The sequence below is a fragment of the Myodes glareolus genome, chromosome 8, assembly GCF_982192425.1.
Source record: "Myodes glareolus chromosome 8, mMyoGla1.1, whole genome shotgun sequence".
Classification (NCBI taxonomy): domain Eukaryota; kingdom Metazoa; phylum Chordata; class Mammalia; order Rodentia; family Cricetidae; genus Myodes; species Myodes glareolus.
The window spans coordinates 30,457,815-30,470,436 of NC_142033.1; the positions used below are offsets into that span (position 1 = coordinate 30,457,815).

Genomic DNA, 12,622 nt, shown 5'->3' on the forward strand with positions numbered 1-12,622 from the left:
GGGAGGAAAGATAACCCAAAACTCAAGTACACCCCGGAAACAGATTCCCGCTCTCTGGAATGCCTGTTGTCCACTCTGATGTTGGTTTTTCTACTCGCGTTCAGGTTCCAGTTCAACTCTCTCTCCTTTGAAGAGAACCTCCCTGGCCTTCCTAGGGGACTGAAGCTCTCTGTTCTGTTATTTCACGACACTGCTTCATGGCACTGCTCTATGGTCATTTTACACCTCTTTATAAGGAGATGTCACGCAGATGGACAGGCTGTGGGAACAGAACTGGCGTCTCATTGGCTCGCTGTGCTGTACCTCCCATCCCTTGACCAGCGCCTAGAAGAGCACTCAGCATTCACTGAGGGGGGGGGGGAATCAAGCCATGTTTTTGATATTAATTATACCATTTCTTCTTCCCAGAAAACATAGTGAAATTAAAAAAAAACAAATTTCAATTCAAGTTCACACTTTGTTATATGTACTTTTTTCATTTAATCTTTTCAACATTGTGGGAAGAACCTTATTTATATGTAAGGAAGCAGAGATGGGGAATGAAGGAATTGATTTAAGCTCCAATGCCCAGTAAATGACCCAGGAGAGCTACAAACCCAGGCAGGCAGATCTCTGAGTTCGAGCCCAACCTGGTCTACAGAGCGAGTTCCAGGACAGGCTCCAAAGCTACACAGAGAAACCCTGTCTTGAAAAACCAAACCCACTCCCCACAAAACAACAACAAAACAAAACAAAACAAAAAACCCAACCCAATCCAACCAAACCAAATAAAACCTGTGTTTATCTTTTTGAGATGGGATTCTGCTCTTGAGCTCTTGAGCTCAGGCGACCCTCCCTCCCCTGCCTTCCCCAGTAGCTGGGATTATAGGTGCACACCTTCACCATGTGAGTATCTTTTTTCCGTCCTTCACAGCGAGCCTGGAAGAAGGCAGTGGAGACCAGTGAAGATGCTAAGGCAAGCAACAGCTCCGTAATAGAGACTACGAAAACCATTTTGTCTCATCCAAAGAAGCCCTTTGGGTCGGTGTTTTTGCAGATGATGAAGGAAGACAGACAAGGCAACACTGAGACTAACCTCGGTTCCCAGGACTTTGTAGAGAAGGGCTGGAGACAGAAAGCGGCGGCCGAGGGTGGAGGATGAGCAAAACATACAAAAGTGAGAAAGCAAGTCCTTTGGGCAGCACAGCACGGGGGCTGTCGCGATGCCTGCGTGAGTGGGAGGGATTTCGAAGCGGGCATTGGTTTCCCCTTTATTGCAGGGTGCAGTCCCCTAACTCAGTAAAGGCAAGAAAGATCACAGACAGTGTCTATCTGACGTTCACAGTGGTGTTCCCTGGAAGTCTCATATTTGGAGGAGATTGGTAAGATGTAAACACCGAGGCAGGGAATCAAGTCATCTGCTCTGTGTTCCGGATACGGAACTCCGTAACTCATGTCGACCTCGGGTGGCTTGTTGCCATTAGCGCACAATGGGTTCAGCCAGCTCCTTGACCCTGGGAGAACACTGTGCTCTCAAAGCAGAAGGCTTGACTTTAAAGACGTCTGGGTCGTAGTAGACAACGTGCACCGAAGCCCTGGAATAGTAGGAAAAGAAACCAAAGTGAACTAAGAAGAGAGAAAAGAACTGGTATTTCCCAAGCACACCCCACTCACACGTTAAGCACTTAGGGTATTGTTTGTTTGGTCGCCTCTGGAGACGCCATTAGCATGATCTAGGGTCTGCACGCTGTCAGCTTCCCAAAGTTTTGCCCTTCCACCCCCTAAAAATTTTGCCTTTTTGCTTGTTTGTTTTTTAACTTTAGATCAACCTTCCCCCTTTTCTCCAGACCCCTAACCCTTCCTGCCCCATGTTAGCCTTAAATTACCATACCTTGTGGGTGGGTTAGCTAGCTCCTGGACTCTGTCAGACACCTGGGAATGGGCAGCAGCATAAGAAACAGGCCATCGGGCATCTCGGACCGGGAGATAATCTTCATGAACAGGTTTAGACTTTGCTAACTTTATGGTTCGGTCAGTAGGTTTGGCAAGCAGGGCAGCAGGGGTTACCTGGAGCAAACACAGAGATCCAAATCTCCATCCCAGATTTCCCCAAGTCTCCCTGTCTCCCTCTCATTCCTCTCCTACCATACTGTGACTGGATGCACTCCCTGATGACTTCCTTGCCTCCCCTGGTGGCCTGAGCAATCCAGCCTTCCCGTGAGGGCCGCGGCAGAGTGAATGGCTCTGAGTGGCTCACATCCATCATCCCCACTTCACCGTCACTGTTGGGGACTGCAGACCCTCAGACCCTGAATTTTCTGTGACCCCTTGCCTGCCGGAGTAAACAACTTGTTTCCCTAAGCTTGCAGCTGCTCTGGGCACAAGACCCTCATGAGTTCCTGATGGCACGGGAGTGGTTTCTGGTGGGCTTGCAGCTGAGACTAGGGCGTGGCCACTAGTCAAGGAAAGCCCTATCTAAGCTGCCCAGGAACACAATAAAGGGGGTAGTCTTGTTCCAAGGATGACCCGTGTCTCTGTCTATGTGTATGTGTGTTTCAATCTCCAGACCCTTGCCTGACTGTGAACCATTGCGTGGTAGACAGGCGGTACTCATCACAACACTCCACCAGGCGAGGATTTCATAAAGCTAAGGGACACACCACCCTTGGGTGCTAAGCCCTCAGGTGGGTACCCTCATTTTGCTGACAGTTGAGTAGGCTCCTTCCTGTATCTACAGAGGTCCCATAAACTCTGATCGCCACCCCTCGTCTCTAACCTCATCTTCCCCCTCCTCCATCAGGGACACTGTGACTCTCAGCAGTCACACAGGGCCTCCATTCTGACTCTTTTTGCCTCAGGACCTCTTCCTAGTTCTCCTTGAGACTACATCTTTCCTCGTTCTTGGCTGAGATACATTTTCCTCGCTTGTCTCTAGATCAGACACTCATGGAGGGCTTCCTGACCAGCAGCTCACCCTTTCTAATGCACCTTCTCTACGGTGTTTATTTAATCCTACTGTCTGTCTATCTGAGACAGCCTTACAAGCCCTGGTGCCTAGCTCATGCAATTCAACTCTGCCTCAAGTCTGTGATCCTCCTGCCTCCAGTTCCTGAACACGGAGAGAACACGTTTGTGTGCACCTGGCTCATTTAATATTCCTCATAGTATGTATCTACAGTGTAAATTCATTTACCTGCCTAATTAGGTGCCAAGTGAATATGTCGTGCCTAACTAGTCTCTTCTTGTCTTACTCTGAAAGGCACGTCTTCCAATGGTCTCTTCACTGTTACTTTACTGGTAAAATAAGGATGATACCTAGCAGCCAGTCCTCACTGTGGGGAGTTCATGGGAAAGGGCAGACTCACACCCAGCCCGCTAACTTCAAAGTCCATGTTCTTTGCCCTCGACTCTTGCGCCTTTCCCCTAATCATTCATATCCATTGGCCTCCCTTTCCACTACGGACCACTTTCTGTTCTGATTATTCCTGTGCCTTGTTGAGGCAAAGTAACATCTTAGGGGCAATCGGAAAGACAGCCGATGAGTGAGGCGGAGCGGCTTACGGGACGGATGGGCAATTCACTCTTTTCTCTCTCATAGCATAGGCCTTCTATCTTGATCCTCGGGTTGGCAAGGTCTACGATCCTCGGACTTGCAACGGCACTCAGGGTAGAGTAGGAAATCTTGGTTTCAGTCTAAGAGGGAAAAAAGAAGTGGTATGTAAGTGCCTGTCCTGTTCAGCGTTATAAAGTGGGGTCTGAGCTCAGCGCCACTAGACTTCTCAGCAGCTCAGCGGAAAGGATGGGAATCCGCGGTCATCCTCCACAGGATCGGTTTCTATCTCACTCAACCTGGAGCGTACGTGTTCCAAGCCAGCTTTCCACAGATTAGCTTTCCATGACAGACGTGGGAGAGATAGTCAACGCCGCTACATATGAACTTGGAAATAAACGGCAATGCTGAGCTGTGGGCGAAGAGAGTCAGCCCAGGTCTAGTGAGACGGCTCAGCAGGTCAAGTGTTTGCCACGCCAGCCAGACAACATGTGTTCAGTACCCAGAACTCACATCAAAGTAGAAGGAGAGAACAGGCTCCACGGGGTTGTCCTTGCACCTCCACACATGTACTACAGCATGGTTGCCTGTGCACAGGCACACACACACAGAGAGAGAGAGAGAGAGAGTAAATAAATGTGATGAAAAATTTTCAGACAAAATACGAAGTTAGCCAAGAGAAGATACGACTCTGTTATAAAAGAACATCCAAAAGAGAAGACTTTTGACCCTTTGGGAAAAGGAGCTCTCACTATCACAGGTCGCCAAGTAAAGGACATTTACCTAAGCGGCTCTTAAAATTGGAACAAGTAAGAAACGCCTTGAAAGCCAGAAGAAAGCAGAAACACGCACCTCTGCCAGGTAGCTAGTTAGATACTGTCAGGCTTGGAGGACATGGGGGCTGTAAAATAAAGGACTGAAAGGGTGGCATTTCATTTAGGGGTCGGAGGAATCGGGCCTGACTTATATTTCTATCCCTAAAGAGACGTATGTCCTGAACTGTCCAGAAGGCCATTAACAACTCTCTAAACCCGAATCTGGGAGCCATAAGCCCCATGGGAGAACCACATAGCAAGGGTCTCTCTGATAATGAGTGAAGACAGAATATTACTGCCTCTTGGGAGAGTCAAGGGACACAGGCTTCTCTGTCACTTAAGCAGGACAATGCCTCTCAGAAAAAAGCTGCTTGTTCTGAAGACTAGAAAACAGTATAAAACCTGTGTAAAATGCACATGAGACAACGGTCTCTTTGGCCATTGTCTACTTTTACCCTTGAAAGTGTAGTTTTTTTTTTTTAAGATTACTTTTTTAAAGAATTACTTATTTTATGCTTGTGAATATTTTACCTGCATGTATATCTCTGTACCTCTTCTGTGCCTGGTACCAGAGGAGGCCGGAAGAGGGTGTCAGATCCTCTGGAATCGGAGTTTAAAGATGATTGTGAGCCACCACGTGGGCAAGAAGAATTGAACCAGGATCCTCTGCAAGAACAACTACTGGGCCATCTCTCCAGCTCCAAGAGTGCAGTTTATTTAAGAAACTCAACCTGTCTCCCACACTAAATCCGTGCGTCTTGTTCGAATTCTTAAGTCAGAGATCACAGGGACCAGGAAACTAAAGGATCCTGGTATTGCTACCACCAGGTTGGGAAGTCATTTATCAGTATCTCAGTCATGAATATTTGCTCAAATCGCGTGCTCTTGCCCTTATACTCTTCGTAGTAGGGCTCCAGTCATCTCAGCACCCACATGTGGCTCACAGCCACCCGTAACTCCAGTCTCAGCACCCACATGTGGCTCACAGCCACCCGTAACTCCAGTCTCAGCACCCACATGTGGCTCGCAGCCACCCATAACTCCAGTCTCAGCACCCACACGTGGCTCGCAGCCACCCGTAACTCCAGTCTCAGCACCCACACGTGGCTCGCAGCCACCCGTATCTCCAGTTCCGGGATCTCTGCTGTCCGTCTCCGACCTCTGCTGGCGTTAGTCATGCAGTGGTGCACACAGACATGCAGGCAAAATACATGTGAAATAAAATAAATCTAAAATCAAATGAAAAAGGGTTTGAAAGAGGATGTATCAATCTATGGCAATACAATAAAACTTTTAATTGCAGGCAAAAAAAAAAAAAAGTAAGCTGTTTAAGTGAAAACGACAGTGGGCGTCGCCAGTGACGACATTTTCTGTGTATTCAATAATTTCTTCCTTGCCGGGATTGTTGTTTCCATTCCCATTTCACTGAAAGAAGCACTGAACCATTGGAGGTCCAATAGCGTAAGTTTATATAACTGGGGAAAGGCAACGCTGGGATTTAAACAGAGGACAGTGCATGTCTCGACACCGTGAAGAACTAATTAAAGCATTTAACACATTTCTTATGAATAAAGCTTTGTCTGATGCAGAGCTCTAGGTGAACTGAAGGAATATGCCAACCACTGCTTTTAATTAAGCCTTTCAATCAAAAGGGGATACAACAATCAGTCAGCTCTATGAAGTAACGCAACAAAGAATAGCAAAGCACAATAGAGTCTAAGTTGTATGTGGACATGCAGAATGCCTGCAACAGTTATGTAGTGTGTTCTGGGCCATTCTGGGCTGCAGAATGAAGACCTTGTCTCAAAAAACAGCCAAACCAAAACATACATTCACAAAACACCTGCACACAAGTGTTAATAGTAAATTTATCTGTGGTAGTCTGCATAGAAATATCTCAAATGGGGTTGGAGAGATGACTCAGCAGTTAAGGGAACTAGCTGCTCTTCCAGAAGACCCAGGTTCAATTCCCAGCATCCAGATGGCAGCTTACAACTGTCTGTAACTCTAGTTCAGGGGATCCGTCACCCTCACACAGACATACAGGCAGACAAAACACCAGTGCACATAAAACAAAATAAAAGTAAAAACAGAAATATCTCAAATGCCCATCTTAAGTGAATAATCAAATTGTGATGTTGTTACACAATGGAATAAATAACAAACACTTATCAATAAGATGGAGCAATTTACTGGTATACTCAGTAGCACAGATGAACTTTTATGTTGAACAAACAGCCAAATTCTACAGGACAGATGGTGTATGTTTCCATTTAGATCAAGGTCATGAGCAGGCAGAACTACTCTGTGGCCATAGGAATCTGAATCATAACAACATCTAGGGCAAGGAGTGAACTAGGAATTGAGAGGAAATAGAGGGAAACCCTATGGAACAATTGAAATGCTTTGTGTCTTTGGTTGGCTTTGTTTTCTTCAGAGACAGGCGCCCATGTTAGCTCTGGCTGGTCTCAGACTAGTGGCAAAGCAACCCTCTTGTCTCCCCTTCCCAAGTGCTGGGATTGCAGGCATAAGCCATTGTTCCGTAGCCTAAGCATGGGATATTTATTGAAAAGATTTATGCACTTGTTAGTTTATTAATTTGTATACTTCAGATCTAAGCATTTCATATAAACTAAAATTCAAGAATTTCAAGCCATAACCTCAGAAAAATAGTGTCATAATATAAAACAGATGAATATCCTTATTATGTAAATAAACTTTACAAGGCCATAAAAATATACAGACCAGTGTAAAATAGAGCCATCAATAGATAATTTTATCAAAGAGAACAACACATGGTAAATAAATGTGGAGAACTATTTGAACTTTTAGCATCAAAGAAATAACTTTAAATGAAATACTGTTTTGTTATATAGTTAATAGTTTGTAGAATAATATCTAATGTTGGTAGAAGTGCACTGCCAAAGAGCCAAATACTGCTAGTAAATATGTAAATCAAAATCAGTGTTTGGGGAACATTCCAGAATTCTACATTCCAGAATTTATCCCTCCAAAACACAGTGATTTTACTTTCAGAATTTTTTTGTTTGTTGCTTTTTTTTTTTTTTTGAGACAGAGTTTCTCTGTGTAACAGCCCTGGTTGTCCTGGAACTCACTCTGTAGACCAGGCTGGCCTTGAACTCACAGAGATCTGCCTATTTCTGCCTCTTGAGTGCTGGGATAAAAGGCGTGGGCCGCCACTGTCCTGCCATGAGTAAAAATAATTAAAACCTAATAAATCAGGACAGCAAGTGGGACAATGCTGGGTGAGATCTGCAGAATTTGAAGCACTCTGTCTCTGTAAAGCCAACACGTGCTTAAGTCCAACAGGTTGGTTTATCTGCGGGTTGGGTTGTATGGGGAGAAGTCACGAATGTAGCTACGTGGACAGAGAACAGTGGGTAGGTGCCAGGCGAGCCATGAAACCAAACACTTAGGTTTTTTAGACCATGACAAAGTTCCTGCACAAAGGGACTCAGAATGACAGCCACTTAAAGTTTTCTCTAGTTCATCCATCCAAAATGATGTCAGGCACCCGAGAGAGGAAGCTGGCTTCCTTTGAGGGCAAGAGCCTACTGTTGGACTTAGCTCCCAAGGTCTAAATGAGGAGCAGAAGGAGGGAGAACATGAAGGAAGTCAGGATCACGAGGGGTGCGTCCACCCACTGAGACGGTGGGACTGATCTAATGGGAGCTCACCAAGGCCAGCTGGACTGGGAGTGATGGAGCATGTGATCAAACCAGACTCTCTGAATGTGGCTGTCAATGAGGACCGACTGAGAAGCCAAGGGCAATGGCACTGGGTTTTGATTCTACTGCATGGACTGGCTTTGTGGGAGCCTGGTTTGTTTGGATACTCACCTTTATAGACCTGTATGGAGTGGGGAGGATCTTGGACTTCCCACGGGGCAAAGAACCCTGACTGCTCTTAAGACTCGAGAGGGAGGGGGACGTGGGGAGGGGAAGGAAAATGGGAGGCAGGGAGGAGGTGGAAATTTTTAATAAATAAATAAATAAATTTAAACAAAAAGAGCCTACTGTTAAACTAAAGGTATATTTATAGCTAGCTGCAAATAATCAATAATAGAATTAATCATTAACTAACATAAATTAATCATTTATGTTGAGCATATGTACAACAACAATGTACATTGAATATGAATCATATAACAGTATTTCTGTGGTTTATAAAAGAAGTCATTGTCTTGGGAATTAACAGGAAAGAACTTGGGATACCTATATAGCTTCCTCTCAGAAGTTATTCTGAAAGCACTATGCGTACATGCACAGCACATGCAGAAGGAAGAAAATAATAAAGGGATAAAATGATAATTTTGTAATTTGTAGGAAGTTTTAAACTATTAATATAAAAACTATATGCATACCTAGGTGTGAATATTTAAGGGAATTTGGTCTATTCCATATATAACTGAGGAATTGAGTTAGAATTGTGATTGACATTAAATAAAAATTTTGTGTTTATTCTTAGAACATTTATTTTAAAAAAAATTTCATTTGGACCCGGAGCGATAGCTCAGGATCTGGGTTCAATTTCTGGTACCCACAAGATGGCCTGAAGCTCTCTTCCCCATGCAGCAGGCCTGAAACTGGTACACAGGTGTATATGAATGCAAACCACCCATGCACATAAAATAAACAAAAAAAATCATTTGCACCTTATTTGTAAATTTAATATATTAAATTTTAAGATAGTGATCTAGTATTTTAGGTTTGTTTGCTAATGTAGATGGCAAAATCACAAATAAATCAAATAGAATAAATTTAATAATATAGTTTAAAATTGCTTGAAAGGCTTTGTTAACTAACTTTGGAAGCAACCAAATATAAGTCAAGATCTTTCAATTTTATTAAAAACTAAAAGGGCTGTACATATAATACTAGAACTTGAAAAGTCAGCCTAAATGTTCAAGAAGATTTTGAAATTTGAAATTTAAATAATGGACCTATTTGGTAGTATCCATGTTCCAGAACACCAAAGGACTCACATCAGCTGGTGTGACAGGGTTTTGTCAAGTGCCTCTAAACTCTTTGACACTCCTCTCCTTCAAAGACTGAGTTTGTGTCCTTACCCCCTCGAATCTGACCAGACAGTAACCCTATCAACCAACCGCACACAACTGAAGTAAATGTTCATCCTAAACCCTACCCACTTTTTAAAAATGCAGTTTCTCTTGGAATGTTCCCCTTCAACCTCCCATTTTAGGACACTCCTCTGAGCATGACAACCTTGGCCCAGAGTTCTACACCACAAGGAGGGGCCTGTGAAGGTTCTCCTGCACATTAACAGTCAAGTCTAGCCTGGTCACCCCAACCTAGGCACTTCACAAAGGTACAATTACGGATTGACTGTTTGTGACCCTTCATAGATTAAAGCCTGAATCCCAAGTGTATTAGATGTGGTCATCTGCTAGAGCTGGATATAAAATAGTTCCCTACAGGTTCAAGTGTGTTTGAATGGTTGGTACCCAGCTCATGGTTCTGGTTTGTAGTTTTCATGCTGAGGCCTCACTGGAGAAAGAAGGAAGCTCCAGACAGGCTGACAGATTATGATCTGGCTCTGGTTCCAGCCTGAGTTCCTGCTCTGCTTCCTACTAGCCAACAGGAAGTAACCAGGCCACCTTACGCTCTGGCTTCCACAGCCATGTGCCCCCGTGCTTTCTCCATAATGATGGACTGTACCACCTCAAACCATGAGCCAAAATGGGTCCCTTTTCTCTCAAGATGCCTCTTGTTAGGTGTTTGGGTTCAGAGAAGAGAAAAATTACTCTCACCTGGAACATTATCTGTAATTAAGAGATCAACTTCAATAAGAACCAAATCTATTGAGGTCTTCATCTTGGGTTTCCCAGCTTCTAAGGATACCTATACATCTTTTGTTGAAGCCACCCAGTCTATGGATATAGCCGCTTGTACTGATTAGGGTATAAAGGAGCCCCCAGTTGATTTTAGCTGTTCACCATAACTGACATCCAGGTAAGCGCAGATTTCCCAGTTAAGCCTTGACATGAAACAGAGCCATCCCTTTCTCCTTCTCAGAATTCCTGGCTTATAAAATCCTTCAGTGTGGTAAAGTGATGGTTACTCCTCTCCATTAAGTTTGTGGGTTGGCATGATGCAACAATCAGACCAGAGCTCTAAGATTCTCTATAATAGTTCTAATGTTGGTTTTAGAATTTGTTTTGGTGGCATTTAGACTCACAGGCATTAAGGGGTACATTGTTCGTGGCAGTTAAAAAAAATCAACAACTGGTAGCCCACGGCAAATCAAAGCTTTGGCTGAACAACAGTCAATGCCAAGAACACGTCAATGAAATAAGGCGGAACAATGGAGTGGGCTGTTACTGGTAAGGATGCTAGACAACTCGAAGGAAAACAAAACAGTCTTAGGTTACTAAATTTCCAGCATAGAATCCAGATAAAGGACCAGAAATGACTTCCATCAAGAGAAACCTTTATCTTCTATTGTCACAGGGATGGATGGTCTGAAAACCAAAATCTAATTCAGCGGGTAGGTGGGTTACAATACAAACTGAATTTTCAAATTTGTCCAATCACTGATGTTAAAGTTGGGGCCATGGTCAAGAAAGAGTGGGGCCTTGAGAATTGGAATGGTGTTGTATGGGCAGATTCCAATAAAACAGGGGACTCTAAACCCTACTTTTCCAGTAAAACGGGGGTACTCTAAACTCTTAAATACTGCTCTCCTTATCAGCCCTTCCACCTCAAAAGGGACTAGACCCCATACCCAGGATACCTCCTGAGAAACTTCCCACTAATTCCTATGACCGCTCCACTGTGGACCAGCCTGCCATAGACTTCACCTGACCCCGAAATTATTCAAGGGCTAATACATGCAATAAATCCTTTGTTCTATATCACACATGATTCTACTTCTATGATCTTCTCCTGGCAGATTAAGCAAATAGATTTTGTAAGAGGGAAAACCCCACAAAGAAAAGTTGCAAAGGAGTTGTGGTTTGAAAGTGAAATGTCTTCCTTAGTGCCGTGTGTGAACTTGCTTGGTCTCCATCCAGTGGCCTTTGCTATTTTAGAGGGTTGAGTAACCTTTGGAAAGTGGCACCTGTAGCCTGGCCGCATTTCCTGCCAGCTTTCTGTTTCCTGTTCTGTCAATATGTGAGGAAGTGAGGAGTCCCATCTAGCTACTCCTGCCACCAAGAAGCCACCCGTTGCCACGCCTTCCCCTCCACGATGGACTGTATGCCTCAAACTGCGAGCCCCAGCAAACCCTTCTCCCCGCAAGCTGCTTCTCGTCATGTTCTTAGCCGCACAGGAAGTAACCCGCTCGGAGAGTGTTGCATGATACAATGAGTTGCCACTTACGCTTTTCGGAGGAACGTAGTTGGGGTCTGTGCCTTTGGCTATGGAGAGCTGCAGAATCCTGGGAGACGGATCAGCGAAATGGAGAGCCTCTGGTGCTAAGTCATCGCTGAGGGGGAGATAGGCAAACGGAAACAAAATACGACTTTGGACGGAAGAACAAGCAGTTCACAGCTACAACCAACTGCAGCTATGCATACGCTCTGAAGGCCGGAACATCATCTTTTTTCATGCGCATGGGAGTTCGTTTGACAGATTGCTGTTTCCCATTGGTCCACCGTTAGGGGATACATTTAATGTGTCACAGCGTATGTAAACATGCTCGTATATACGAAACAAAATTCTCAATACGCTGTGCTTCTATGCCATACAGTCTGATATAATTCTTTAAAGTTTGATTAACTAGAAAAAAAAAAAACCCTAGAAGTACATGTTCCATTGGATGGGTTCTGGCCTATAGTTTTTAAAAAAATAAATCTCACTTCCTAGCTGGGCTGTGGTGGTGCACGCCTTTTATCCCAGCACTCGGGAGGCAGAGGCAGGCAGATCTTTGTGAGTTCGAGGCTAACCTAGTCTACAAGAGCTAGTTCCAGGACAGGCTCCAAAGCTACAGAAAACCCTGTCTCGAAAAACAAAAACAAAAAACAAAACAAAAAAACCAAACAAAAGAAAATCTCACTTCTTACAGAAACCTATTATTTCCTGAAATAATTAATTCCCTCAGTCATCACCGAGGACACCCATGGGCCATTCTCTTTTGTAGTGCAGTGTGAAGTAATCCTTGTCTCAACTCTCAGTCACTTGGCCAGTTATTATGAGCTGTATACCATACACTTCTCTCTCTGATCAAAAATCTAAAACCAGCCAATCAACAAACTTATCATGGAAAAAGGCTTTCTCAGCTATGCAATGACTTTCTA

The 12,622-nt window shown here is 44.2% G+C and overlaps 1 protein-coding gene across 2 annotated transcripts in view; it reads right to left on the reverse strand.

The window, feature by feature from the left end:
- Positions 1 to 443: 443 nt before the first annotated feature.
- Spmap2l (sperm microtubule associated protein 2 like) overlaps positions 444 to 12,622 on the reverse strand; it is a 48,934-nt gene continuing 36,755 nt past the window's right edge. For both annotated transcript variants that reach the window (XM_048446343.3, XM_048446342.3), the window contains 4 exons: positions 11,706 to 11,811; positions 3,541 to 3,672; positions 1,871 to 2,046; positions 444 to 1,574 (listed from right to left, as the gene is read on the reverse strand). In XM_048446343.3, the coding sequence (XP_048302300.3) occupies positions 1,460 to 1,574; positions 1,871 to 2,046; positions 3,541 to 3,672; positions 11,706 to 11,811 (529 nt within the window). In that variant the 3' untranslated portion in view covers positions 444 to 1,459. The remainder of the gene's footprint in view (positions 1,575 to 1,870; positions 2,047 to 3,540; positions 3,673 to 11,705; positions 11,812 to 12,622) is intronic.